General features: G+C 41.4%; 1 protein-coding gene across 11 annotated transcripts in view; it reads left to right on the plus strand.

The window, feature by feature from the left end:
• Positions 1 to 27,213, plus strand: part of specc1la (sperm antigen with calponin homology and coiled-coil domains 1-like a) — a 282,720-nt gene that overhangs the window by 131,565 nt on the left and 123,942 nt on the right. For 10 of the 11 annotated variants that reach the window (XM_063031671.1, XM_063031670.1, XM_063031672.1 and 7 more), the window contains one exon: positions 10,713 to 10,803. In XM_063031671.1, the coding sequence (XP_062887741.1) occupies positions 10,713 to 10,803 (91 nt within the window). Of the gene's footprint in view, positions 1 to 10,712; positions 10,804 to 27,213 lie in introns of those variants that run through there. The other variant, XM_063031680.1, reaches the window with a different exon arrangement.

Genomic DNA, 27,213 nt, shown 5'->3' on the forward strand with positions numbered 1-27,213 from the left:
AAGTATCTTAATAAATTAACAAATTAATGGGAGGTGTGACTTTAGTCCATAATGCACTGAGTGTATCTTCAACACAATAATAGATTAATGGGAGGTGTGACTCTAGTACTAGCTGAAGATTCTGATCAAATGCTACCAGTAATTCCATGGGGTACTAAAGCATTTAATGCATCACTTATTTGGAAAAATAATAAACAGTTAAAAGGATAATGCTGAGGCCTTACAAGGCATTGGTCAGATCACAGTTGGAGTAGTGTGAGTGGTTTTGGGGCTCATATCTAAAAACAAAATGTGCTGGCATTGGAGAGGGTCAAGAGGAGGTGTGATTGATTTCAGTGATGAAAGGGTTAATGTATGACGAGTGTTTGCTGGCTCTGGGCCTGTACTTGCTGGAGTTTAGAAGAATGAGGGGGGATCTCATTGAAATCTATCAAATTTTAAAAGGCCTAGACAGAGTGGATGTGCAGAGGATATTTCCAGTAGTGGGAGAGTCTAGGACCAGAAATCACAGACTCAGAATATGGGTTTCCCCCAGCATCCGAAGGTAGAGCGTTCCTATGAAACGGTTTGTAAGCCAAAATGTTGTAAAGCAAAGAACCAATTACCATTTATTTATATGGGAAAATTTTGTGAGCGTTCGCAGACCCAATTAATCATGCCAAATAACACATAAAACCTAAAATAACAGTAACACATAGTAAAAGCAGGAATGATATGATAAATACATAGCCTATATAAAGTAGAAATACTTTTCTACAATCATTACTGAACTGTTCTCCGTAGCGAAAATCTCATGCAAGCGCCGTCGGCAGAAAATCTCACGCAAGCGCTGTTGGCAAAAACATGGCGCAAGTGCTCTCCAGTAACCTTTAAGCTATGAAGCTGCCAAATCATACCAAATAACACGCAAAAATACACAGCCTATATAAGTAAAAATAATGTATGTACAGTGTAGTATCACTTACCGGAATCGGGAAGACAGCGCCGAGCACAAGGATGATGGTGTGTTAGACTGAGTCGTCGCAGGTTGGGTGGTACAGTGGCCCCCACCCTCCAGGCTGCCGGCGATACATTGCCGCGAAGCATGCAGAGGTGCAGCAGTAGCCAGGAGGCACACAGCACATCTTTAAGAAAAAAGCCGAAACAAACATGCTAATTAATTAGATGCCGCCCGGCACGTAATTGTCGGCCCAGATCAGTGCCGATTTCCGATTGCGTCGTCTCTGATCTGGGCCAACAATTACGTGTCGGCGGCACCTAATTAATTAGTATGTTTATTTCGGCTTTTTTCTTAAAGATGTGCTGTGTGCCTCGCGGCTACTGTTGCATTCTCCGTGAATCGGAATCTGTCCGTGGCCTGGGGGTTGGGGTGGTGGGACACTGGAGTGTCATCTCGTCATCTGTTTCCATTAGAGCAGGCAGCTCATCTTCTCCTATGACTGCTCGCCTCGATGTCGCAGGTCAAGGTTCATCCTCTGCTGTGGCTGATGTGGAAGGCTTGCTTGACTGCTGAGCCTCACGCATTTTTCTATCACACAGTTCTTTGTAAGGACTCAAACCATCCTGCAAATATCCCCTAAGCCAACGTACCCTTTCAAAAATTAAAGTTGTACTTTATCATTACTCATTCGGTTTCGATTGTTATCCTTTTTTCTTGCAATTGCATCAGCTCTTCATCTGTCAGTTCTTGGTCATGGGATGCGAAAACCTCCTCAACATTATGTTCGTCAGCTTCCACAAGCCAAACTCACTTTGTCCTTACTTCGTTCACCATGATTGAAATGCTTACTTGTTTTACGCTAAGTGTATCACCCTTGTGAGCTCTTTTAGGCTTTTCCGATACCATAGAACTCATCTTGCAAACGGCTGCTCACAGGCACGTGTTAAAGCAATGCCATTCCGAATCCAGGGAGAGCGGCTGCTCGGGGCGCTCGCTGATTTTTTATCGTAACAGTGAAAACACCTTCTGAAAGCGAAAACAGGGTACTAATGTAGGTCTTTCGTAGCAGTGAGGTTTCGTAAAGCGAACGTTCGAAAAGCGGGGGACACCTGTACAAGGAAGTCACTTTATAATAGATGAGGAATTTCTTTAGGCAGAGGGTGGTGAATTCTTTGCCCTTGACAGCCATGGAGGCCAAGTCATTGTGTGTATTTAAAGCAGAGGTTGATAGGTACTTGAATTGAAAATACACGTGGCACCAGTGGGATCATCAGTTGATCTGCCACCTGTCTTCAGGAGTTTCGGCCTGCTTATGATCAAGATTCCCTCGAGGTGGTGAGCCAGCAGTGCTAAAGCACCACCTCCCACTGGTAAGCTTAAAAACTTGGCATCTGCCTCTATCAGAGTTGTTGGTGGCTTCCATCGAACTGATAGTCTACTCTTCAGGTGTCTATGCAACTACTGAAGGGCTTGCAAAAATTGGATACACTGTCCGACTATCTGCCCCTCTGGACAGACTTGGTCCACACTCATGCTGATCCTGTCTCGACTGCCTCAGCTACAGCCCTACTTGTTGACTTGATTTCTCTTCTAGTGAGCCTCTCTACAGAGGTTGATAGGTACTTAATTAGTGAGGGCGTCAAAGCTGAATGGGGTTCAGAGTTAGCGCATGATTAAATGACAGAGCAGACTCAGTGAACTGAATGGTGGAATTCCCCTCCTGCACAGTAAGGACAATGCTTCAAAGCCAATATGTGAGCGTATTTGACAGGCAATCTACGTGCAGGAAAGTTTGTTTCAAGTTTGCTCAAACTTGGAAGTGTAGAAATTAAACATGAGCAGCTTATGATTATGAAGACACGTAGTCCTCTCTTATTGTCATTTAGTAATGCATGCATTAAGAAATGATACAGTATTTCCTCCGGTGTGATATCACAAAACACAGGACAGACCAAGACTGAAAAAACTGACAAAAGCACATAATTATAACATATAGTTACAAACAGTGTAACAATACCATAACTTGATGAAGAAGTCTGTGAGCACAGTAAAGTTCAAAGTTTCTCAAATGTACCACATCTCACGCAGACGGGAGATGGAAGAAAAACTCTCCCTGCCATGCCGACCACAATCCGACTCTGAGTCATCGGAAAACTTCGAGCTCTGATCAGCTCTCCGACACCGAGTACTAATAAAAGGGGCAAGGATGATGTCTAAGAACAAGAATAAAAAGTCCGCTTCGAAGGCTGATAAACATAAAGAGATGCAGCAAGGCGACGGGCCTAGCTCCCCCACGGCAAGCCAGGACGGAGATAATGAGGGGGAATCGGTGACTCTGTCTTTGATTCTCGGAGAGATTCGCGAGTTCCGACAAGATAACAGCAAACAGCTGGAAGATATTAAAGGAGAAATAGTAAAAACTAACTCGCGGATAGATGAAGCCGAAGCGAGGATTGTTGGAATTGAAGAGAAGCTACAAAACGCCGAGGAAGTGATAGCAGAAATGCTGAAGCTACAAGACCAGCTCCAGTGGAAGCTAAGATCAAGAAGGCCGCTCGAGAAGGGAAAATGTGAGGATCTACGGAGTTCCCGAAGGAACCGAAGGTAAACCCGGATTGATGATTCCCTTCGTGGAGAAGCTGCTTAGAGAGAACCTTGATATACCGGCCACAAAAGACCTACAGATAGAAAGGGCTCACCGCGCGTTGGCACCACAGCCTCCGGCAGGCGCCCAGCCCAGATCGATTCTGATCAGATTTCTCAGTTACAGAACGAAGGAAGAGGTGCTTAAAAGAGCATGGCAAAAGAAAGGTTTCATGTGGAACAACTGCAAAATCAGTTTAGACCACGACTACGCACCGGGGATTCTTGCCAGACGGAAGGAATATACGGAAACACGGAGAGTCCTGAAGGAAAACAACATCAGATTCCAGAGCCTGTATCCAGCTCGGCTGAGAGTCTTTTACGACGAAGGGACAAAAACTTACGCTACGGTGGAGGAGGCAACGTTGGACCTGGCGGACCGGGGACTACCTATTAAATTTATCACCCAACCGGAGTCGCTACTGGAGAGGATTCGGCAGAAGTCGTGGCAGTTAGTGGGGCGAGGACGCTCCACTCGAACCAGAGTGTCAAACTACAAGGAAAAGCTGCAAATATTCAGACGCGAATGTACAGAGAATACAGATTAATTAAGAGAAATGACTGAAAAGAGTAAATCGGACTTAAAAGTAAAATGAAAACTGGTAACTGAAAATAAACTAGGCGGAATAACTTGAATGATAGCAATATGGTCGAGACATAAATAGGAGAAAATTCTCTATGATTATTCAAACTGCTGAGGGCCCTCTAACACAGGGTGAAGATAGAGGTTATCCCTTTGAACTGAGGCGGGTCGGTGCTCAGGCCTCACTGTGGGAAGTCGGGGAAAATTTTCAAATGTTATACGTTCAGAAATGTCTAGGGTGTGGTTATATGTCTTGGTTTACTGTTGAGAAGGGATTGCTTACTGTTTAGTTAGAAAAGGAGAGTGCTTTTTTTCTACTAGAGAAAAATGCAAACTGAATTGGTAAAAATAATTTCCTATAATGTTAATGGGGTTTTGAATCCAATTAAAAGAAATAAGATTATGTCTAAATTGAAAAAAGAGAGGGCACAAATAGCTTTCCTCCAGGAAACACATATGAGCCAATCTGAACATGGAAAATTAAAAAGAATGGGCTTTAAGCATGTATTTTATTCATCATATAAATTGAGTCACAAAAGAGGGGTAGCTACTTTAATATCAAGTACTCTTAATTATGAACATATTTCAGAGACTAGAGACAAAGAAGGACGGTTTGTAAAAATCACAGGAAGAATAGAAGGTACAGAAATAACATTGCTGAATGTTTATGCTTCTCCAGGTAGTGAATGGTCATTTTATAGACACATTTTTGACCTAATGGTCAGTTCTCGAGGGGTAGTAATTTGTGGAGGGGATTTTAATATTAGATTAAATCCTATATTAGATTCTTCAAGAATAGTTACTCAGAATAAACCTCTGACTCAGAAAGTGAATTCATTGATGGAGGAGTTGGGAATTATAGATGTCTGGAGGGAATTACACCCTACTAGTAAAGATTATACATATTACTCTTTCCCTCATTCAGCCTATTCAAGGATAGACTATTTCTTTATCTTTAATACAGATAGACTCAGGATAAAAAACTGTAATATTGCAACAATTGATCTGTCGGATCATAGCCCAGTCTCTATGTCTCTAATCCTGGAAAGGAAAATGAGGAAAACACTATGGAGGCTAAACTCACATATACTCAATAACCCGAAAGCAATGGAGAGATTAAGGGGAGAAATCAAAGAATATCTAGACCTTAATGACACGAGAGAAACATCACCAGTGATTTTATGGGATACATTGAAAGCTGTACTGAGAGGGGAAATTATTTCCATTACTACTCACATGAAAAAAATCAATGCACAAAAATTAGCAGACCTTCAAGGAAAATTAAAACAACTTCAAGTTGTAGATAGCAACAAAAGTAATTCAAATCGAAAACAGGAAATTAGGAAATTGCAAAGTGAAATTGATGATATTTATACGTTGGAAACTCAAAGAAATTTTCTTTACCTGAGACAAAAGAATTGTGAAGTAGGAGGTAAATCAGCTAGATTATTAGCAAATAAATTACGAAAACAACAAGCAGACAATACAATTCATAAAATAAAGAATCCAAAGACAAAGCTTGTGGAGAGTACAATAGGGAAAATTCAAGAGAGTTTTGAAACACATTATCGAGAGCTGTACTCCCAACCCCGGGCCCCCAATGAGCCCTATATAGACAGTGTATTGAATCTTTTAGATCTACCTAAACTTACAGATTTACAAAATGAAAGTTTATTAGAACCAGTAACTGTCAAAGAACTGAACGTGGCCATCTCTAGGTTAAAGGCTGGAAAGTCCCTGGGTTCTGATGGGTTTACCTCAGAGTGGTACAAGTCCCTGAAGACACAGTTAGCCCCATTACTACTTAACACCTTTAACTGGATCTTGCAGAGAGGAGAAACTCCACCTTCCTGGAGAGAAGCGATTATTTCAGTTATTCCTAAAGAGGGTAAAGATAAACTAGAATGTGGCAATTATCGGCCAATTAGTGTTCTTAATTTAGATTACAAACTATTTACATCTATATTAGCGCGCAGATTGGAAAAGCTTTTACCTGGCCTAATCCATTTAGACCAGACTGGATTTATTCAACAAAGACAAACACAGGACAACATAAGGAGAACTCTGCACATATTAGAACAGGTTAATAAGAACGAGACAGAGACAATGGTAGTAGGATTGGACGCTGAGAAAGCTTTTGATTCGGTTAGTTGGGCATTCCTATACAGAGTGTTAGGAAGATTCGGCTTTTAAGAAAGGTTTATTAAAGTAATTCAGACTCTATATGACAGCCCTACAGCCCGAATTAAGATAAATGGGGACCTCTCTGACTCCTTCATTTTAGAGAGAGGCACTAGACAGGGATGCCCAATTTCTCCTCTCCTTTTTGCGCTATATATTGAACCACTTGCCCAACTAATAAGACAGAGCGAAATCGTAAAAGGTATCAAGGTGGCAGGGATTGAACAGAAAGTGGCGTTATTCGCAGATGATGTTTTGGTCTATCTGAGTGAACCAGAAAAATCATTTATAGGATTGTTTACACTGTTGGATGACTTTGGGAAAATATCAGGTTATAAAATAAATGTAAAGAAAACGCAGGTTATGTCCCTAAATTATACACCATCCAAAAAATTGCAGGATACGTACGATCTTAAGTGGGAAGCTAAATCATTAAAATATTTAGGAATAACCCTGCCGAAGGATCTTTCAACACTGTCACAGGTAAATTATGGGCCATTAATCTCAGAGATAAAAGCAGATATGCATAGATGGAATCTTATCCCCTTTTTAAGTTTAAATTCAAGGATAAATACTATAAAAATGAATATTCTTCCTCGGTTATTATATCTTTTCCGTACTTTACCAGTGGAGGTGGATGATAATCAATTCAGGGAATGGGACAAATGGATTTCCCGCTTCATTTGGCAAGGAAGGAAACCTAGAATTTGATATAACACCTTACAGTTAGGGAAGGAAGGAGGAGGTATGGTTCTTCCTTGCCTGAGAAATTATTTTTATGCCTCACAGATAACCCCTCTGTTATATTGGTGTAATAGGGAATATAAGGCTTGATGGAAGGAAATAGAATTTGGATTAGTTGACAGTTTTTCTCTTCAGGCCTCAATAGCTGACAAAGGATTGATGGCCCAGTTGGAAAAATTTAATAATGCTTGGATAAATCTTACATTAAAAATATGGCAGAAGGTGGTTAATTCATGTGGAATTAATAACATGTTAAAACTCTTTAGATGGTGTGCATATGATACCGAATTCCTTCCCAACAGAGGAGATAAAAGATTTGAGCTATGGATAAAGAAAGGTCTTACAACCTACCTCTCATTTATAGATAAAAGAGTATTACAAAGTTTCCAAATCCTGCAGGACAAACATGGCCTAGAACATAATGACTTTTTTAGGTACCTTCAAATACGAAACTATGTTAACCAGAGTTGTAGATATACAGACCTATCAACAGTAGAATTAGAATTTTTCAAGATTCTGAATTCGGCTTGCAGTTCAATACCTAGTAAATCAGTTTCTCGCCTATATAATGCACTTTCCCATGCTAAAAATGTAAATACACTGTATATTAAAGAGAAGTGGGAGAAAGAAGCGGGTTTGGTACTTTCAGAGGAGGCTTGGGGGAAAATCTGCAGCTTTCAATGGTCCTCGACTAATTCTTTGACTTGGAGAGAACATTGTTGGAAAAACATTATAAGATACTTCAAGACCCCATATCAGGAAAAATATAAAGATACAAATGTGATGTGTTGGAGAAGGTGCGGCTCTAAGGAGGCAAATCATTTTCATATTTTCTGGGATTGCCCTAAATTAAGTCTATTTTGGGAAGGTATTCATAGAACATTAGTTAAGGTACTTAGGTCCCAGATACCTCTGAACTTTGAGACGCTCTATTTGGGGCATGTATTGTTCCTTGAACAGAAGGAAGATATAAAGTTGCTGCAGGCCCTCTTAGCGGCAAGTAAGAAATCAATCACTAGAAAATGGCTAAATCCAATACCACCTACATTAGAAGATTGGTACGAAATTATCTTGGAAATATTTAAAATGGAAAAGTTGACTTACTCCCTGAGAACTCAAAAAGAAACATTTTATCAAATCTGGAATAAATGGATTGAATATATAACCCCAATGCGAGCAGACTTTAGATGACTCTCCTAATGATTTATATTGCTCTTCTCATCAACACAGTAATATTGCTAACGTAAGCACCCCTAGTCTAAATGTTTGTTTTTTTTTGGAAAATAGAGAATTAACACAAGTAAAGGGAAAGATTTGGGAAAGGGATAAAAAAAAATGAAAAAATTAAGTAAATAAGTACATAGGGATTGGATAATTATGTCTGCGGGCAGGAACAAGCACGAACAAATTGGGATATAAACACCTACAATGGTTGGTATATAGGCTTGTATGCAACATTTTGGACCAGTGGAAATGGTCCAGAAGGGTTGTATGGAAACTATTATTACCATTTTTCTTAACAACTAATTTCATTACTTAGCCTAATAGGTTAGATTTACCACAGTACATAATTATCTATTTAAATGTTTATTTTGCTTTTATATTATCTCAATGTGTACTTAAGAATGTATAAATAATTGTAGTTTTATACATATAAAAAAATGGAAAAGGTTATATGTGTGAAAAAAGTACATGATAATTGTGAACTCCTTATCCAAATAAAAATAAAATTAAAAAAAAAGAATGTATAAATAATTGTAGTTTTATACATATAAAAAAATGGAAAAGGTTATATGTGTGAAAAAAGTACATGATAATTGTGAATTCCTTATCCAAATAAAAATAAAATTAAAAAAAAAGATTTATATATTTCAGTCATGTCCCCTCGTAAACTTCTCACACTAGGGAAAACAAACCTGGCTTCTCCAGTCTCTCCTCATAACTGAGCTACTCCATCCCAGGCAACGTTCTTGTAAAATAAAGATACGAGAGACTGCAGATCTGGAGAAACAGGCTGCTGGAAGAACTCAGTGAACTGCAGGGGGAAAGGAGTTCTCTGTTTTCGGTGAAATCTGTGCATCAGGACTGATGAATCACCTTTTCATCATCTTCTGTGCTATCACATCTTTCCTATACTGTGCTGGCCAGAACTCCACAACAGTCCTCCAGCTGAGGTCTGATCGTTGGAGCATAACTTCCCTAACTTCTGTCTTTGATGGCCAAACTAATGAAGGCAAGTATCTTGTCTACATTTGTCTACTGGCAAAATAAAACTATATTTTAAATTTTTATTTATATAAGTATATTTTTTCACAGTAGCTATAATGTATTTGTATTCACAAAGCATCAGGAAGCATCTTGGGATGTTACACAGCACTGTACGCATGCCCTAAATGCAAGTAGTTGTGGCTTAACCATGATTCCCCAACCACAACATATTCCAGCTGCTACCATCCAGGATACGGTACTGCGGCATCAAAGCCAGGACCAACAGGCTCTGGGACAGGTTCTTCCACCAGGCCATCAGACTGATTAACTCATGCTGATTTAAGAGTACTGTATATTACATTGACTGTTCTATTTATTATAAATTGCTATGATTGCACTTGCACCTTTAGACGGAGATGTAACGTGAAGATTTTTACTCATGTATGTGAAGAATGTAAGAAATAAAGTCAATTCAATTAAATTCAATTAAATTCATCAGTTGCTGCTTGCCGTGAAACGCCAGTAACATAAAGCTCCCATCAATTTAGAGGGATATTCTCAGTATATGCAACATTTCATTGGGGAAGATATCAACTGAGGTGGTGGTGTCTGAAAACATTCCATTATTTCATTTCTTTACAATCCTCTATTTCCTGTTTGTTTAATTTTTAAAATTTATTGCAATACAGCATGGAGTAGGCCTTCCAGCCTATTGAGCTGCACCACTCAGCAATCTCTGGATTTGCTGTTAGCCTATCACCTATTGAAAGATCAAAGACCTTGATAGAGTAGATGTGGAGAGGATGTTTCCTATGGTGGGAGAGTGTTAAGAACAGAGGACACAACCTCTGAATAGAGGGGTGTTAGTTTAGAAAGGAGATGAGCAATTTATTTAACCAGAGAGTGGTGAATCTGTGGAGGTCAGGTCTGTATGTATATTTGAGGCAGAGATTGATAGATTCTTTATTGGTCAGGGCATGAAGGGTTATGGGGAGAAGGCAGGAGATTGGGCCTGGCAAGCAAAATGAATCAGCCATGATGAAATGGCGGAGCAGACCCAATGGGCCAGATGGCTTTTTCTACTCCTATCTCTTATGGTATTATGGTCTAATCATGGGATAATTTACAATGACCATTTAACCTACCAACCGGTACGTCTTTGGTCTGTGAGAGTAAACCCACGCAGTAACAGGGAGAACGTAGAAACTTCTTACAGGCAGCGGCAGGAATTGAACCCTTTATGATAATTCTTTTCATAAACAGTAAATTTTAAAGTTCACAAACTGCTATTTAATTGAAGTTATTAGTACAGAAACGACTGAAATAGGCTTTGAATCCAGTGTAGTTGAGATGCGTATTTATGTATTTAGAATTACACAGTAACAGTTTTTAAATGTGTATTTTTGCTCACAGAGACATTCTATCAGTGGGCCAATATCAGCACCAAAATCTCTGTCCGCACTGACAGATAAAAGATCGAGTTACACTGAGATTTCAGTTCCAGGTGAGTCTATTCCATCATTCAAGCTGTTTGATATTTAGTCCTCAGTTAATATGTAAAGACATTTCTACAACAATCAGCTGAGAAATAGTTTGTTTTTGAGTCTCAGTGACTTCTGTAATGCCTTAGCAACCAAGGAGGTGTGGTGCACCTCGATCACAATTATAGAATCATAGCCTCATGCACCATGGAAACAAGCCTTTGACCCACCATGAAGTATCTATCTACACTTACATAATTTAGCAGCATTTGGTCTGTAGTTTTCTACGCCCTGGTAATTGAAGTGCTCATTTAGATCATTTTAATGTTGAGAGAATACCTGCCTCTTTACCTTCTCATTCATACGTTCCAAAGGGCAATTACATTCTGCACTTTGGAATATACTACATGAGAAAGTAAGGAGGTGGGTACTTTGGGTAAAACCTTTTTATTCAGATGCACTCTATTTCACTCCATTCCAGACAATATCTTGGTGAACTTCCCTGCGCACTCTCCAGTGCAACCATATGTTTCCTTTGGTCTGGCAATCTAATCTACACATAGAGGGATACAGCATGGAAATGGGCCTTTCTGTCCACCAAGTCCATGCCAATCTTAACCACTCATTTACACTACTAAATTCTATTTTTTCATACTTCCTATGTGCTATCAACTTCATAGGATGGTACAGCACAGGAATAGAGTATTCTGCTAGGAGTGTTTTGCCAAATTAATTCAAATAATGATACCTTTACCTCTTCTGCCTGCATATCCCACCATTTTCTGAACATTCATGTATCTATTTAAGAGCCTCTGAAACATCTCTATCATATCTGCCGTCATCCCTGGCAACACATTCCAGGCACCCACCACAAACTTCACTCAGATTCTGCCACTCACCTAAGCATTTAGAGGCAATTTACTGCAGCCAGTTAACCAACCATTCCACGTGTCTTTGAGATGGGTGGGGGGGAGGAAACCAGAACACTTGGAGACCCAGAAAAAGGGAGGAGGTCCTGAAAACAGAATACAAGGAGATAGGAAGGAAGCTGAGAAGCAGGACCACAAGGGTAGTTATCTTGGGATTGCTGCTTGTGTCACATGACAGTGAGGATAGGAATAGAGTGAGGTGGTAAACAAATGCATGGCTGAAGAATTGGAGTGAGGGGCAGGGATTCAGATTTTTGGATCATTAGGACCTCACCCGGGGCAGATGTGACCTGTACAAAAGGGATGGGTTGCACTTGAATCTGAGGGGGGCCAATATTCTTGTGGGCAGGTTTACTAGAGCTGTTGGGAGTGGCTTAATCTAATATGGCAGGGGGATGAGAATCAGTATGATAGAGCTCAGGATGAGCCAGCAGGATTACAAGTAGATGATGGATGTAACAGAAATGTAAGGAAGGACAAGCCATGATTAGGTCCAAGTGCAGACAGAGCGAAGAGTTGAGTTGTACCACAGAGGCAAAATTCAAAAGGACGAAAATGCTGTATTTAAATACACGTAGCATTCAGAATAAGTTAGACGAAATCGTGGAGCAATTAGAGATTGGTTGGTAAGACGTGAGCATCACTGAGTATTGGCTGAAAGAAGACCATAGTTGAGAGCTTAACATCAGTCTGTGGAAAACACAAGCAGTGTACCAGAGGTCTGTGAGTGTCAGGGAACAGGATTTAGTGCCATTGGTATTACAAAGGAAAAAGTGCTAGGCAAACTCAAAGGTCCTAAAGTGAATGAGTCCCCTGGACCAGATGGACAACATCCCAGACTCCTGAGAGAGGTTGCTGAAGAGATAGTGGATGCATTGGTCATGATCTTTCAAGAATCATTTGATTCTGGCATGGTCTCGGAGGACTTGAAGATTGCAAATGTCACCCGACTCTTTAAGAAGGGAGAAAGGCAAAGGAAAATAAATTATAGGCCAATTGACCTGGCCTCAGTGGTTGAGAATGTGTTGGAGACTTATTATTAAGACTATAAGACATAGGAGCAGGATTAGGCCATTTGGCCCATCGAGTCTGCTGATCCTTTTCTCTGTCCCCCCTCTCAGCCCCACTCCCCGGCCTTCTGCCCATAACCTTTGATGCCATGACCAATCAAGAACCTGTCAAGCTCTGCTTTAACTATCCCTAATGACCTGTCTTTCACAGCTGCCTGTGGTAATAAATTCCACATACCATCTTCTGACTAAAGAAATTTCTCCGCATCTCTGTTTTAAATGAACGCTCCTCTATCCTAAGGCTGTGCCCTCTTATTTTAGACTCCCCACCATGGGAAACATCCTTTCCAAATCTACTCTATCTTGGCCTATCAGCATTCGAAAGGTTTCAGTGAGATCCCCCCTTATCGCTCTAAGTTCCAGAGAGTACAGACCCAGAGCTTTCAAATATTCCTCATGTGATAACCTTTTCATTCCCAGAACCATCTCCAATGCCAGCATATCTTTTCTTCGATGAAGATCCCGAAACTGTTCACAATACTCAAAGCGAGGCCTCACCAGTGCCTTATAAAGCCTCAGCATCACATCCCTGCTCTTGCGTTCTAGACCTCTTGAAATGGATGCTAACATTGCATTTGCCTTCCTCATTACTGACTCAACCTCCTACTGATTAACCAATGCTCTAACCATGCCAGTAACTTTCCTAAAATACCATGGGCTCTTAACTTGGTAAGCAACCTCATGTGTGTCACATTGTTAAAGGGTTTCTGAAAGTCCAACATCCACTGCATCTCCTTTATCTATCCAAAGTGTAATCTCCTCAGAGAATTCCAACAGGCAAGATTTCCCCTGAAGAAAACCTTGCTATGTTCTCGGCCCGAAACATCGACTGTACCTCTTCCTATAGATGCTGCCTGGCCTACTGCGTTCACCAGCATTTTGTGTGTGTCAGTTAGTCCTGACGAAGGGTCTCGGCCCGAAACATGGACTGTACCTCTTCCTATAGATGCTGCCTAGCCTGCTGCATTCACCAGCAACTTTTATGTGTGTGTGACTATATTCTATCTTGTCCTGTGTCATCAAGTACTCCATAACCTCATCCTTAACGATTGACTCCAACATCTTCCCAACCACTGAGGTCAGGCTAACTGGTCTATATTTTCTGCTGTCTTCCTCCTTTCTTAAAGAGTGGGTGAGATTTCAGGGTACTTGGAGACTTAATGATAAAATAAATCAAAGTCAGCATGGTTTCTGTCTAGGGAAATCTTGCTTGACAAATCGGTTAGAGTTCTTCGAGAAAATAACAAGCAGGGTGGACAAAGGAGAGGCAGTGGATGTCATTTACTTGGATTTTAAGAAGGCATTTGATAAGGTGCCTCACGTGAGGCTGCTTAATAAGATAAAATCCTTTCTTTTCAAATCTTTTTATTGTTATACAAAAGAAATAACAGGAGTACATTGAAGTAACAACACTTACAATGTCTCAAAAACGACATTATCTTAAAGATTGAAAAAAATTTTGTGATAACAAAAAAAACCTACTAAGCAGAGAAAGTGGGGGGGGGAGGAAAAAACCATTAGATGTACAACCCCGGAGCCATGTGTCATACAAAAAGCTTCTAAAAATAAACATCAAACCACCAGCAAGAAAAAAATATATACCAAAAAATTTACAATTAGATCGTGGAAAGAATCTCACAATTAGCTCAAATGATAATAACAAGCAAATGAGCCCCATCTTTTCTTAAAATCAAATAAAGGTTCAAAGGTTCGACTTCTAATTTTCTCCAAACTAAGACATAGCATCACTTGAGAGAAGCATTGTGACAAAGTGGGAGCTGATGTATCCTTCCACTTCAACAAAATGGCCCTCCTAGCTATCAATGTAACAAATGCAATAACATGTTGGTTAGACACAGAAATACCATGAATATTTTGAGGAATTATTCCAAAAAGCACAGTTAATTTATTAGGTTGTAGATTAATTTTAAGTGCTTTAGAAATTGTTGAAAAAACTGCCTTCCAGAACTGTTCCAATATAGAACAAGACGAAAATATATGTGTCAGTGTAGCTATCTCAGTTTTACATCTATCACAATAACTATCAACATTAGAAAATATTTTAGGAAGTCTCTCCTTCATCAAGTGATAACGATGTACAATTTTAAATTGAATCAGTGAATGGCTAGCACAAATTGAAGAAGAGTTAACCAACTTCAAAATCCGCATCTAATCCTCGGTCATAAAAGTCAAATTGAGTTCCTTTTCCCAATCCCGTTTAATCTTAGATAAAGGACGCTTATCCCATTGTAATAATAAATTATAAATTCTTCCAAAAGAACCCTTGATCGAAGGGTTCATACTCATAATAGTATCTAACAGGTCAGCCTCCAATATGTAAGGAAAATTACTTAAATATTTTTGTAAAAAATATTTAACTTGAAGGTATTGCAGAAAGTGTGAGTATGAAAGGGAATATATATCAGTTATTTGTTCAAAAGACATCGATCTATCTTCTTTAAATAATCCAAAAAAAATTAATTAAAATTAAGTTAAAAAAATTGGATCACTCAAAGAAGGCTTAACAAAGTAATTTCGATAAATTAAACTGCAAAGTTTAGATTTTTTAAGATTAAAAAAAATTGTGGAACTGGAGCCATATTTGTAAAGAATACTTAATCATAGGATATAGGTTTAAATTAGCAACTTTAGCTAATTGTATAGATAAAGCAGCTCCCAATAATGAGGTTAAATAAAACTCTTTTACAACTTTCAGTTCCAGGTCTACCCAAATTGGCCGATCACTCTTATCAACCCAATATAACCAAAAGGACGTGTATCGCACATTAACAGCCCAATAATATATTCTTAGATTAGGCAAAGCAAGACCTCCATCCTTTTTCAATTTTTGTAAGTGACATTTACTAATTCTTGGTCTTTTATTATTCCAAATAAAAGGTAAAATAATAGAATCAATCCGATCAAAAAACTTCCTAGTCAAAAAAAACAGGGATATTCTGAAATAAATATAAAAGTTTTGGTAAAATCATCATTTTAACGATATGAATACGACCAACAAGTGAAAATGTAAGTGGACTCCATCTACTAAATAAATACTTCATAGAGTCTACTAAAGGAACAAAGTTGGCTTTATAAAGATCTTTATACTTTTTAGTAATTATAATACCTAAATATCTATAAAGAATCTGTGACTTTAAAAGGAGTATTATCATATATAGAGACAGAATCATTTAAAGGAAACAATTCACTTTTACTGAAATTTATTTTATATCCTGAAACTTCTCCAAATTCATTGAATAATTTTAGCAAGGCAGGAATAGATTCGTCAGGATTAGATATATAAACCAATAAATCGTCAGCATAAAGAGAGATCTTATGCATGGTCTCATTCACAAAAATCCCATGGATATTTTTAGCCTCACGAAGAGCAATAGCAAGGGGTTCTAATATTAAATTAAATAACAAAGGACTTAATGGACAGCCTTGCCTTGTCCCCTGTGAAAGCTGAAAAAAAAGAGACCTACAATTGTTAGTGACAACAGTAGCAATAGGAGCTTTATATATCATTTTAATCCAATTATTAAAATTAGCACCAAAGCCAAATTTCTCTAAAACATTAAATAAATATTTCCATTCGACTCGATCGAACGCTTTTTCAGCATCCAAAGATGCAACACATTGTGGAGTTTTAAAAGAGGATGAATATATGAATAGTCTCCGAACATTTGAAAAAGAATAGCGACCCTTTATAAAGTTGCTTTCTCCATATCTGTTGGAAATATTTAAGGATTCTTTTGTGAAAGGTGACTTACTTTTTATGAGGCTTCTATTTCTTTAATTATTAAAAAAGATAAAGATCCCACTGACTGTGCTTCATATAGACCTATTTCATTACTGAATGTCGACGCTAAGATTCTGGCAAAGATAATGGCCAATTGGTTGGAGAATATTTTGGGTAAAATTATTTTTAAAGATCAAACAGGCTTTATAAAGGGATGCTATTTTTCAAATAAAATAAAATCCTATGGCATTAGTTTCAACTTGATCATGGACAAGGATAGATCTGGTCCTAGGGTTGAGGTTCTTAACTGGAAGAAGGCCAAATTTGAAGAAATGAGAAAGGATCTAAAAAGCGTGGATTGGGACAGGTTGTTCTCTGGCATGAATGTGATCGGTAGGTGGGAAGCCTTCAAAGCAGAAATTTTGAGAGTGCAGAGTTTGTATGTTCCTGTCAGGATTAAAGGCAAATTGAATAGGAATAAGGAACCTTGGTTCTCAAGGGATATTGCAACTCTGATAAAGAAGAAGAGGGAGTTGTATGACGTGTATAGGAAGCAGGGAGTAAATAAGGTGCTTGAGGAGTATAAGAAGTGCAAGAAAATACTTAAGAAAGAAATCAGGAGGGCTAAAAAAAGACATGAGGTTGCCTTGGCAGTCAAAGTGAAGGATAATCCAAAGAGCTTTTACAGGTATATTAAGAACAAAAGGATTGTAAGGGATAAAATTGGTCCTCTTGAAGATCAGAGTGGTCGGCTATGTGCGGAACCAAAGGAAATGGGGGAGATCTTAAATAGGTTTTTTGCGTCTGTGTTTACTAAGGAAACTGGCATGAAGTCAATGGAATTAAGGGAAACAAGTAATGAGATCATGGAAACTGTACAGATCGAAAAGGAGGAGGTCCTTGCTGTCTTGAGGAAAATTAAAGTGGATAAATCCCCGGGACCTGACAGGGTGCTCCCTCGGACCTTGAAGGAGACTAGTGTTGAAATTGCAGGGGCCCTGGCTGAAATATTTAAAATGCCGCTGTCTACAGGTGAGGTGCCGGATGATTGGAGAGTGGCTCATGTTGTTCCGTTGTTTAAAAAAGGATCGAAAAGTAATCCGGGAAATTATAGGCCAGAAAGTTTAACGTCGGTAGTAGGTAAATTATTGGAGGGAGTACTAAGAGACAGAATCTACAAGCATTTGGATAGACTGGGACTTATTAGGGAGAGTCAACATGGCTTTGTGAGTGGTAGGTCATGTTTGACCAATCTATTGGAGTTTTTCGAGGAGGTTACCAGGAAAGTGGATGAAGGGAAGGCAGTGGATATTGTCTACATGGACTTCAGTAAGGCCTTTGACAAGGTCCCGCATGGGAGGTTAGTTAGGAAAATTCAGTCGCTAGGTATACATGGAGAGGTGGTAAATTGGATTAGACATTGGCTCGATGGAAGAAGCCAGAGAGTGGTGGTAGAGAATTGCTTCTCTGAGTGGAGGCCTGTGACTAGTGGTGTGCCATAGGGATCAGTGCTGGGTCCATTGTTATTTGTCATCTATATCAATGATCTGGATGATAATGTGGTAAATTGGATCAGCAAGTTTGCTGATGATACAAAGATTGGATGTGTAGTAGACAGTGAGGAAAGTTTTCAGAGCCTGCAGAGGGACTTGGACCAGCTGAAAAAATGGGCTAAAAAATGGCAGATGGAGTTTAATACTGACAAGTGTGAGGTATTGCACGTTGGAAGGACAAACCAACATAGAACATACAGGGTTAATGGTAAGGCACTGAGGACTGCAGTGGAACAGAGGGATCTGGGAATACAGATACAAAATTCCCTAAAAGTGGCGCCACAGGTAGATAGGGTCGTAAAGAGAGCTCTTGGTACATTGGCCTTTATTAATCAAAGTATTGAGTATAAGAGCTGGAATGTTATGATGAGGTTGTATAAGGCATTGGTGAGGCCGAATCTGGAGTATTGTGTTCAGTTTTGGTCACCAAATTACAGGAAGGATATAAATAAGGTTGAAAGAGTACAGGCAACATACATCAAAGTTGCTGGTGAACGCAGCAGGCCAAGCAGCATCTGTAGGAAGAGGTGCAGTTGACGTTTCAGGCCGAGACCCTTCGTCAGGACGAAGGGTCTCGGCCTGAAACGTCGACTGCACCTCTTCCTACAGATGCTGCTTGGCCTGCTGCGTTCACCAGCAACTTTGATGTATGTTGCTTGAATTTCCAGCATCTGCAGAATTCCTGTTGTTTGCGTTGAAAGAGTACAGAGAAGGTTTACAAGGATGTTGCCGGGACTTGAGAAACTCAGTTACAGAGAAAGGTTGAATAGGTTGGGACTTTATTCCCTGGAGCGTAGAAGAATGAGGGGAGATTTGATAGAGGTATATAAAATTATGATGGATATAGATAGAGTGAATGCAAGCAGGCTTTTTCCACTGAGGCAAGGGGAGAAAAAAAACCAGAGGACATAGGTTTAGGGTGAGGGGGGAAAAGTTTAAAGGGAACATTAGGGAGGGCTTCTTCACACAGAGAGTGGTGGGAGTATGGAATGAGCTGCCAGACGAGGTGGTAAATGCAGGTTCTTTTTTAACATTTAAGACTAAATTGGACAGATACATGGATGGGAGGTGTATGGAGGGATATGGTCCGTGTGCGGGTCAGTGGGACTAGGCAGAAAATGGTTCGGCACAGCCAAGAAGGGCCAAAAGGCCTGTTTCTGTGCTGTAGTTTCTATGGTTTCTATTACAGGAAAGATACTGACATGGATAGATGAATATCTGATAGAGAAGAGGCAGCAAGTGAGAATGAAGGTGGCCTTTTCTGGTTGGCTAGTGATGTTCCTCGGGTCAATATTGGGACTGCTACTTTTCCCATTGTTTGTCAATGATTTGGATAAGGAATTGATGGCTTTGTGGCAAAGTTTGGGGATGATAGAAGGAATGGGAGGTAGTGCTGTGGAAGCAATGCATTTGCAGCAGGACTAAGACAAATTTGAAGAATTTGCAAAAAAGTGGCAGATGGAATACACAGTTGCAAAATGTATGATAATGCATTTTGGTAAAAGGAATAATAGGGTGGACTATTATCTAAATGGGGCAAACAACAGGAATTCTGCAGATGCTGGAAATTCAAGCAACACACATCAAAGTTGCTGGTGAACGCAGCAGGCCAGGCAGCATCTCTAGGAAGAGGTACAGTCGACGTTTCAGGCCGAGACCCTTCGTCAGGACTAACTGAAGGAAGAGTGAGTAAGGGATTTGAAAGTTGGAGGGGGAGGGGGAGATCCAAAATGATAGGAGAAGACAGGAGGGGGAGGGATGGAGCCAAGAGCTGGACAGGTGATAGGCAAAAGGGATATGAGAGGATCATGGGACAGGAGGTCCGGGAAGAAAGACAAGGAGGGCGGGCGGGGGGGACCCAGAGGATGGGCAAGGGGTATATTCAGAGGGACAGAGGGAGAAAAAGGAGAGTGAGAGAAAGAATGTGTGTATAAAAATAAGGAACAGATGGGGTACGAGGGGGAGGTGGGGCATTAGCGGAAGTTAGAGAAGTCGATGTTCATGCCATCAGGTTGGAGGCTACCCAAACTCTACACCTACGCTCTGTCCGCCAGAGAAAGTAGGATCTCCCAGTGGCCACACATTTTAATTCCACATCCCATTCCCATTCTGACATGTCTATCCACGGCCTCCTCTACTGTAAAGATGAAGCCACACTCAGGTTGGAGGAACAACACCTTATATTCCGTCTGGGTAGCCTTCAACCTGATGGCATGAACATTGACTTCTCTAACTTCCACTAATGCCCCACCTCCCCCTCATACCCCATCTGTTGTTTATTTTTATACACACATTCTTTCTCTCACTCTCCTTTTACTCCCTCTGTCCCTCTGAATATACCCCTTGCCCATCCTCTGGGTCCCCCCACCCCGCCCTCCTTGTCTTTCTTCCCGGACCTCCTGTCCCATGATCCTCTCATATCCCTTTTGCCTATCACCTGTCCAGCTCTTGGCTCCATCCCTCTCCCTCCTGTCTTCTCCTATCATTTTGGATCTCCCCCTCCCCCTTCAAATCCCTTACTCACTCTTCCTTCAGTTAGTCCTGACGAAGGGTCTCGGCCTGAAACGTCGACTGCACCTCTTCCTAGAGATGCTGCCTGGCCTGCTGCGTTCACCAGCAACTTTGATGTGTGTTGCTTATCTAAATGGGGCGATGGTTCAAACATCAGAGTGCAGAGGGACTTGTGAGTCCTTGTGCAAGACTCCCAGGTGGTTTATTTACAGGTGAGTCTGTGGTAAAGAAGGCAAATGCAACGTTGGCATTAATTTCGAGGGGAATAGAATATAAAAGCAGCGAGATAATGCTGAGGCTTTATAAGACACTAGTCAGGCTTCATTTGGAGTATTGTCAACAGTTTTGGGCCCCATATCTCAGAAAGGATGTGTTGTCACTGGAGAGAGTTCAGAGGAGTTCACAAGGATGATTCTGGGTATGAAGGGATGCATTTAACATATGAAGTGCGTTTGGCAGCTTTAGGCCTGTACTCACTGTAATTTAGAAGAATGCTTGGGAATCTCATTGAGACCTACTGAATGTTGAAAAGATAATGTGGATGTGAAGAGGATGTTTCCTCTGGTGTAGGTATCCAGAAACATAGAAAATAGGTGCAGGAGTAGGCGATTCGGTCCTTCGAGCCTGCACCGTCATTCAATATGATCATGGCTGATCATCCAACTTAGAACCCTGTACCAGCCTTCCCTCCATACCCCCTGATCCCTTTAGCCACAAGGGTCATATCTAACTCTCTCTAGAGGGTACAGCCTCAAAATTGAGGGGTGGCCTTTTAGTACAGTGGTAAGGAGGAATTTTTTTTAAACTGAAGAGTGAGTAGTAAATCTATGGAATATTTTGCAACAGACTGTGGTGGAGGCCAAGTCCACGTGTATATTTAAGGTGGAAGTTGATAGTTTCCTGATCGGTTGGGGCATCAAAGGATATGGTGAGAAAGCAGGTGTGTGGGGTTGAGTGGAATCCCGGATCAGCCTTGATGGAATGGTGGAACAGACTCAATGGGCTGAATGGCCTGGTTCTGCTCCTGTGTTTTATGGTCTAATAAAGGTGCAATTGTAGTGCAGCATTTGCTCAACTTTCAAGTTTCCTCTGTCCCAATCTCCTGTCTTCACCCCATATCTTTTTATGCCCTGAGCAATCAAGAATCTATCAACTTCCGGCTGAAATATACGTACAGTCTTGGCCTCCACCACAGTCTGTGGCAAAGCATTCCACAGATTTACCATTCCCTGGCCAAAAAATTCGTACTTACCTCTGTTCTAAAGGGTTGCCCCTCAGTTTTGAAACTGTGCCCCCTAGTTCCAGATGCCCCCATCATAGGAAACATCCTCTCCACATCCACTCTATCTATTCCTTTCAACATTCAGTAGGCTTCAGTGAGAGTTCCCCTGCATTCTTCTAAATTCCAGTGAGTACAGGCCCATGGCTGCCAAACTCTCCTCATATGTTAACCCCTTTATTCATGGGATTATCCTTGTGAACCTCCTCTGGACTCTCTCCAATGACAACACATCCTTTCTGCGATATGGGGCCCAAAACTATTGACAATACCCCAAGTGTGGCTTGACTCGTATCTTATAAAGGCCTAGCATAGAAACATAGAAAACCTACAGCACAATACAGGCTCTTCGGCCCACAAAGTTGTGCTGAACATGTCCCTACCTTAGAAATTACTGGGGTTACCCATAGCCCTGTATTTTTCTAAGCTCCATGTACCTATCCAAAAGTCTATTAAAAGACCCTTTCGTATCCGCCTCCACCACCGTTGCCGCCAGCCCATTCCACGCACTCACCACTCTTTGCGTAAAAAAACTTACCCCTGACATCTCCTCTGTACCTACTCCCCAGCACCTTAAACCTGTGTCCTCTTGTGGCAACCATTTCAGCCCTGGGAGAAAGCCTCTGAATACCCACACGATCAATGCCTCTCATCATCTTATACACCTCTATCAGGTCACCTCTCATCCTCCGTCGCTCCAAGGAGAAAAGGCCAAGTTCACTCAACCTGTTTTCATAAGGCATGCTTCCTAATCCAGGCAACATCCTTGTAAATCTCCTCTGCACCCTTTCTATGGTTTCCACGTCCTTCCTGTAGTGGCGACCAGAACTGAGCACAGTACTCCAAGTGGGGCCTGACTAGCTTTATATTCTTGCTTTTATATTCTGTTTCCTTTGAAATAAATGCCAACATTTCATTTGCCGCCTTTACCACAGACTCAACCTGTAAATTAACCCTCTGGGAGTCTTGCATGAGGACTCACAAGTCCCTCTGCACTTCTGATGTTTGAAGCTTCTCCCCATTTAGAGAGCAGTCAACAATATTGGTTCCTTTTACCAAAATGCATTACCATGCAGCTGTCCCAATGCTGACCCCTTCGGAACACCACTAGAAAAGGGCCCTTCTATTCCCACTCGCTGCTTCCTACCTGCCAGCCATTCTGCTATCCATGCCAACATCTTACCTGTAATGCCATAAGATTTTATCTTGTTAAGCAGCCTCATGTGTGGCACCTTATCAAATACCTTCTCAGAATCCAAGTATATGACATCCACTGCCTCTCCTTTGTTGCTTCCTCGAAGAATTCATAACAGACTTGTCAGGCAGGATTTCCCTTGACAGAAACCATGCTGACTTTGACTTGCTTTGTAATTAGTCATTATGTGTTCCACGGTAGCATAGCGGTTAGCATGACATTATTGCAGCTTGGCTTGTCGTATCTTGGAGTTCATTCTCCGAGTCCTCTGTAAGGAATCGGTACGTCTTCCCTGTTGAATGTGTGGGTTTTCTCCAAGTCCTTCCATTTCCTCCAACAGTCCAATGATGTGCTGGGTAGGTTAATTGGTCATTGTAAGTTGTCCTATGATTAGGTCAGGATTAATCAGGGTTGTCAAGGGTTGCTGGGCTGTACAGCTTTAAGGCTCAGAAGGGCCTTTTCCGCACTGTATCTCTGAATAAATTTTAAAAATAAATAAATACCAGTGATCTGGAGAAGCCTGGAAAAAAGGATGTAATATAAGATGTCCAAGTTTGCCTGTGTCCCAAAGATACGCAGAAGGGCACGTTGTGATGAGGATAGTGTAACTGTGCAGTAGTATGCTGGTAGATTTTGTGAATCAGCAAAACCCAGTTGAATGAAGTTTAATGTTTAAGCTGCTGCAATTCAGTCAAAGACATCAAAACATGGACTATTGACATAATGGAGAGAGACTACAGATGAGTGAATTTCAGAGGGATCCAGGTGTTCTTCACCATGAATCAAAAAGATGAAAGGTGGGTACAGACGTAAAGAGGGCATATAGCTTATTGCTCTATTGCAAAGAAGTTGGAGTTTGTAAAGAGTTTTTTTTTTACGAATATACATCCATTTAAAATGATTGGAAGAGAGGTAGGCTTTTTACACAGAGAGGATAGATGCATGTATTGACCTGCAGGATTGATGGTAGAGGCTGATATAGTAGGAATGTTTTCTTAAACTTAGGTAGGCTCATGGATGTAAAAAAAAATGAATGTTTTGGGCTGCGTAGGTGGGAAGGGTTAGATTGATCGTGGAGTATGTTTATACAGGTCAATCACAACATTGTAGTCTGAAGGTACTGTACTGTGCTGTACTTTTCTATGTTCTACGTGAGGCCACATCTCTAGTACTGCATATAATTTTGGCCTCTGCAGCACCCAAGAGAAGATATAGGATGCAGTCCAAGAGAGATTCACCAGGTTAATTCCAGGAATGAGAAGGTTGTCCTTTCTGGAGAGACAAAACAGGTTGTGTCTGTATTCTTGAAGTTTAGAAGAATGAGTGGTGATCTTATTGGAACATAGGATCCTAACGATATGACAGAGTAATTGTTAAGATGTTTCAAGGATCAAGAATCAACTTTTCACGAGTAAGAGCCTTTACTAGGATGAGGAGACTGCTTTAAAGGAGTAGATAGAGATTTCTTCCAGAACAGAGTGTTGAATTTCTGGAATCGTGAGCTTTAGAGAGTTGTGGGGCCTAAATCATTTAAAGGATTATTTAAAGGTAGATAGTTTTGAAAGAGTGAAGAATTGAGAACTAAGGGGAACTAGAACAGGTGCTTACACGAGGAAATCTGCAGATGCTGGAATTTCAAGCAACACTCATAAAAATTGCTGGTTAACGCAGCAGGCCAGGCAGCATCTGTAGGAAGAGGTACAGCTGACGTTTCGGGCCGAGACCCTTCGTCAGGACTAACTGAAAGAAGAGATAGTAAGAGATTTGAAAGTGGGTTGGGGAGGGGGAGATCCGAAATGATAGGAGAAGACAGGAGGGGGAAGGGATGGAGCTAAGAGCTGGAAATTTGATTGGCAAAAGGGATATGAGAGGATCATGGGCACCCGTACGGGTCCCAGCTATGCCTGCCTTTTTATTGGCTTTGTGGAACAATCCATGTTCCAAGCCTGTACTGGTATCTGTCCCCCACTTTTCCTTCACTACATCGACGACTGCATTGGCGCTGCTTCCTGTACGCATGCTGAGCACGTTGACTTCATTAACTTTGCCTCCAACTTTCACACTGCCCTCAAGTTTACCTGGTCCATTTCCGACACCTCCCTCCCCTTTCTTGATCTTTCTGTCTCTATCTCTGGAGACAGCTTATCTACTGATGTCTACTATAAGCCTATGGACTCTCACAGCTATCTGAACTATTCCTCTTCCCACCCTGTCTCTTGCAAAAATGCCATCCCCTTCTCACAATTCCTCCATCTCCGCTGCATCTGCTCTCAGGATGAAGCTTTTCATTCCAGGACGAAGGAGATGTCCTTTTTTTTAAAGAAAGGAGCTTCCCTTCCTCCACCATCAACTTTGCTGTCAAACGCACCTCTCCCATTTCATGCACATCTGCCTCACCCCATCCTCCCGCCACCCCACTAGGAATAGGGTTCCCCTGGTCCTCACCTACCACCCCACCAGCCTCCGGGTCCAACATATTATTCTCTGTAACTTCCACCACCTCCAACGGGATCCCACCACTAAGCACATCTTTCCCTCCCCTCCCCTCTCTGCTTTCCGCTGGGATCGCTCCCTATGCGACTCCCTTGTCCATTCGTGCCCCCCATCCTTTCCCACCAATCTCCCTCCCGGCACTTATCCTTGTAAGTGGAATAAGTACTGCATATGCCCTTACACTTCCTCCCTCACTACCATTCATCGCCCGAGACAGTCCTTCAAGGTGAGGCGACACTTCACCTGTGAGTCGGCTGGGGTGATATACTGCGTCCAGTGCTCCCGATACGGCCTTCTATATATTGGCGAGACCCGACGCAGGCTGGAGACTGTTTCACTGAACACTTGCGCTCTGTCCTGTCAGAGAAAGCAGGATCTCCCAGTGGCCACACATTTTAATTCCACGTCCCATACCCATTCTGATATGTCTATCCACGGCCTCCTCTACTGTAAAGATGAAGCCACACTCAGGTTGGAGGAACAACACCTCATATTCTGTCTGGGTAGCCTCCAACCTGGTGGCATGAACATTGACTTCTCTAACTTCTGTTAATGCCCCACCTCCCCTTCATACCCCATCCGTTATTTATTTTTCATTTTTTTTTTCTCTCTCTTTTTCTCCCTCTGTCCCTCTCACTATACTCCTTGCCCATCCTCTGGGCTTCCCCCCTCCCCCTTTCTTTTCATCCCATGATCCTCTCATATCTCTTTTGCCAATCAACTTCCCAGCTCTGAGCTCCATCCGTCCTCCTCCTGTCTTCTCCTATCATTTCGGATCTCCTCCTCCCCCTACCCCTCCCACTTTCAAATCTCTTACTATCTCTTCTTTCAGTTAGTCCTGACGAAGGGTCTCTGCCCGAAATGTCGACTGTACCTCTTCCTATAGGTGCTGCCTGGCCTGCTGCGTTCACTGGCAATTTTTATGTGTGTTGCTAGAATAGGTGCTGTTGGACCCCTGGGGTCGATCAGATAAGATCACTTTAATTGGAGGTGCCAGCTTGAGTGATCATATGGCTTATTCCTGGTCCTGTTGTGTTCTTGAGGCATCATATACTTCTGCAATTCCTTTTGCCACTTTTTTACTGAAATGGTTAGAGTATCTGCATCTTTTTTCAGGCTTTCCACTGTCAATCACAGATATAACAATGCATCATCTGCAGCCTTTCAAATGCTCCCGGCAATTAAGTCTCAGTCATGAACACGAGCAGCTGTGAAAGCACGGGATTCTACTGGTCGAAGTACCCATTTAGATCGAATAGGCTTTAAAGTTTGTGATCAGCCTGCCATATGGGATTATGTCAATAGACAATAGGTGGAGGAATAGGCCATTCGGCCCTTCGAGCCAGCATCACCATTCACTGTGATCATAGCTGATCATCCACAATCAGTACCCCGTTCTTGCCTTCTCCCCATATCCCTTGACTCCACTATCTTTAAGAGTTCTATCTAACTCTTTCTTGGAAGAATCCAGAGACTTGGCCTCCACTGCCTTCTGAGGCAGAGCATTCCACAGCTTCACAACTCTCTGGGTGAAAAAGTTTTCCTCAACTCCGTTCTAAATAGCCTACCCCTTATTCTCAAATTGTGGCCTCTGGTTCTGGACTCCTCCAACGTCGGGAACATGTTTCCTGCCTCTTGCGTGCCCAATCCCTTAATAATCT

Source organism: Mobula hypostoma, chromosome 23 (assembly GCF_963921235.1).
Source record: "Mobula hypostoma chromosome 23, sMobHyp1.1, whole genome shotgun sequence".
Classification (NCBI taxonomy): domain Eukaryota; kingdom Metazoa; phylum Chordata; class Chondrichthyes; order Myliobatiformes; family Myliobatidae; genus Mobula; species Mobula hypostoma.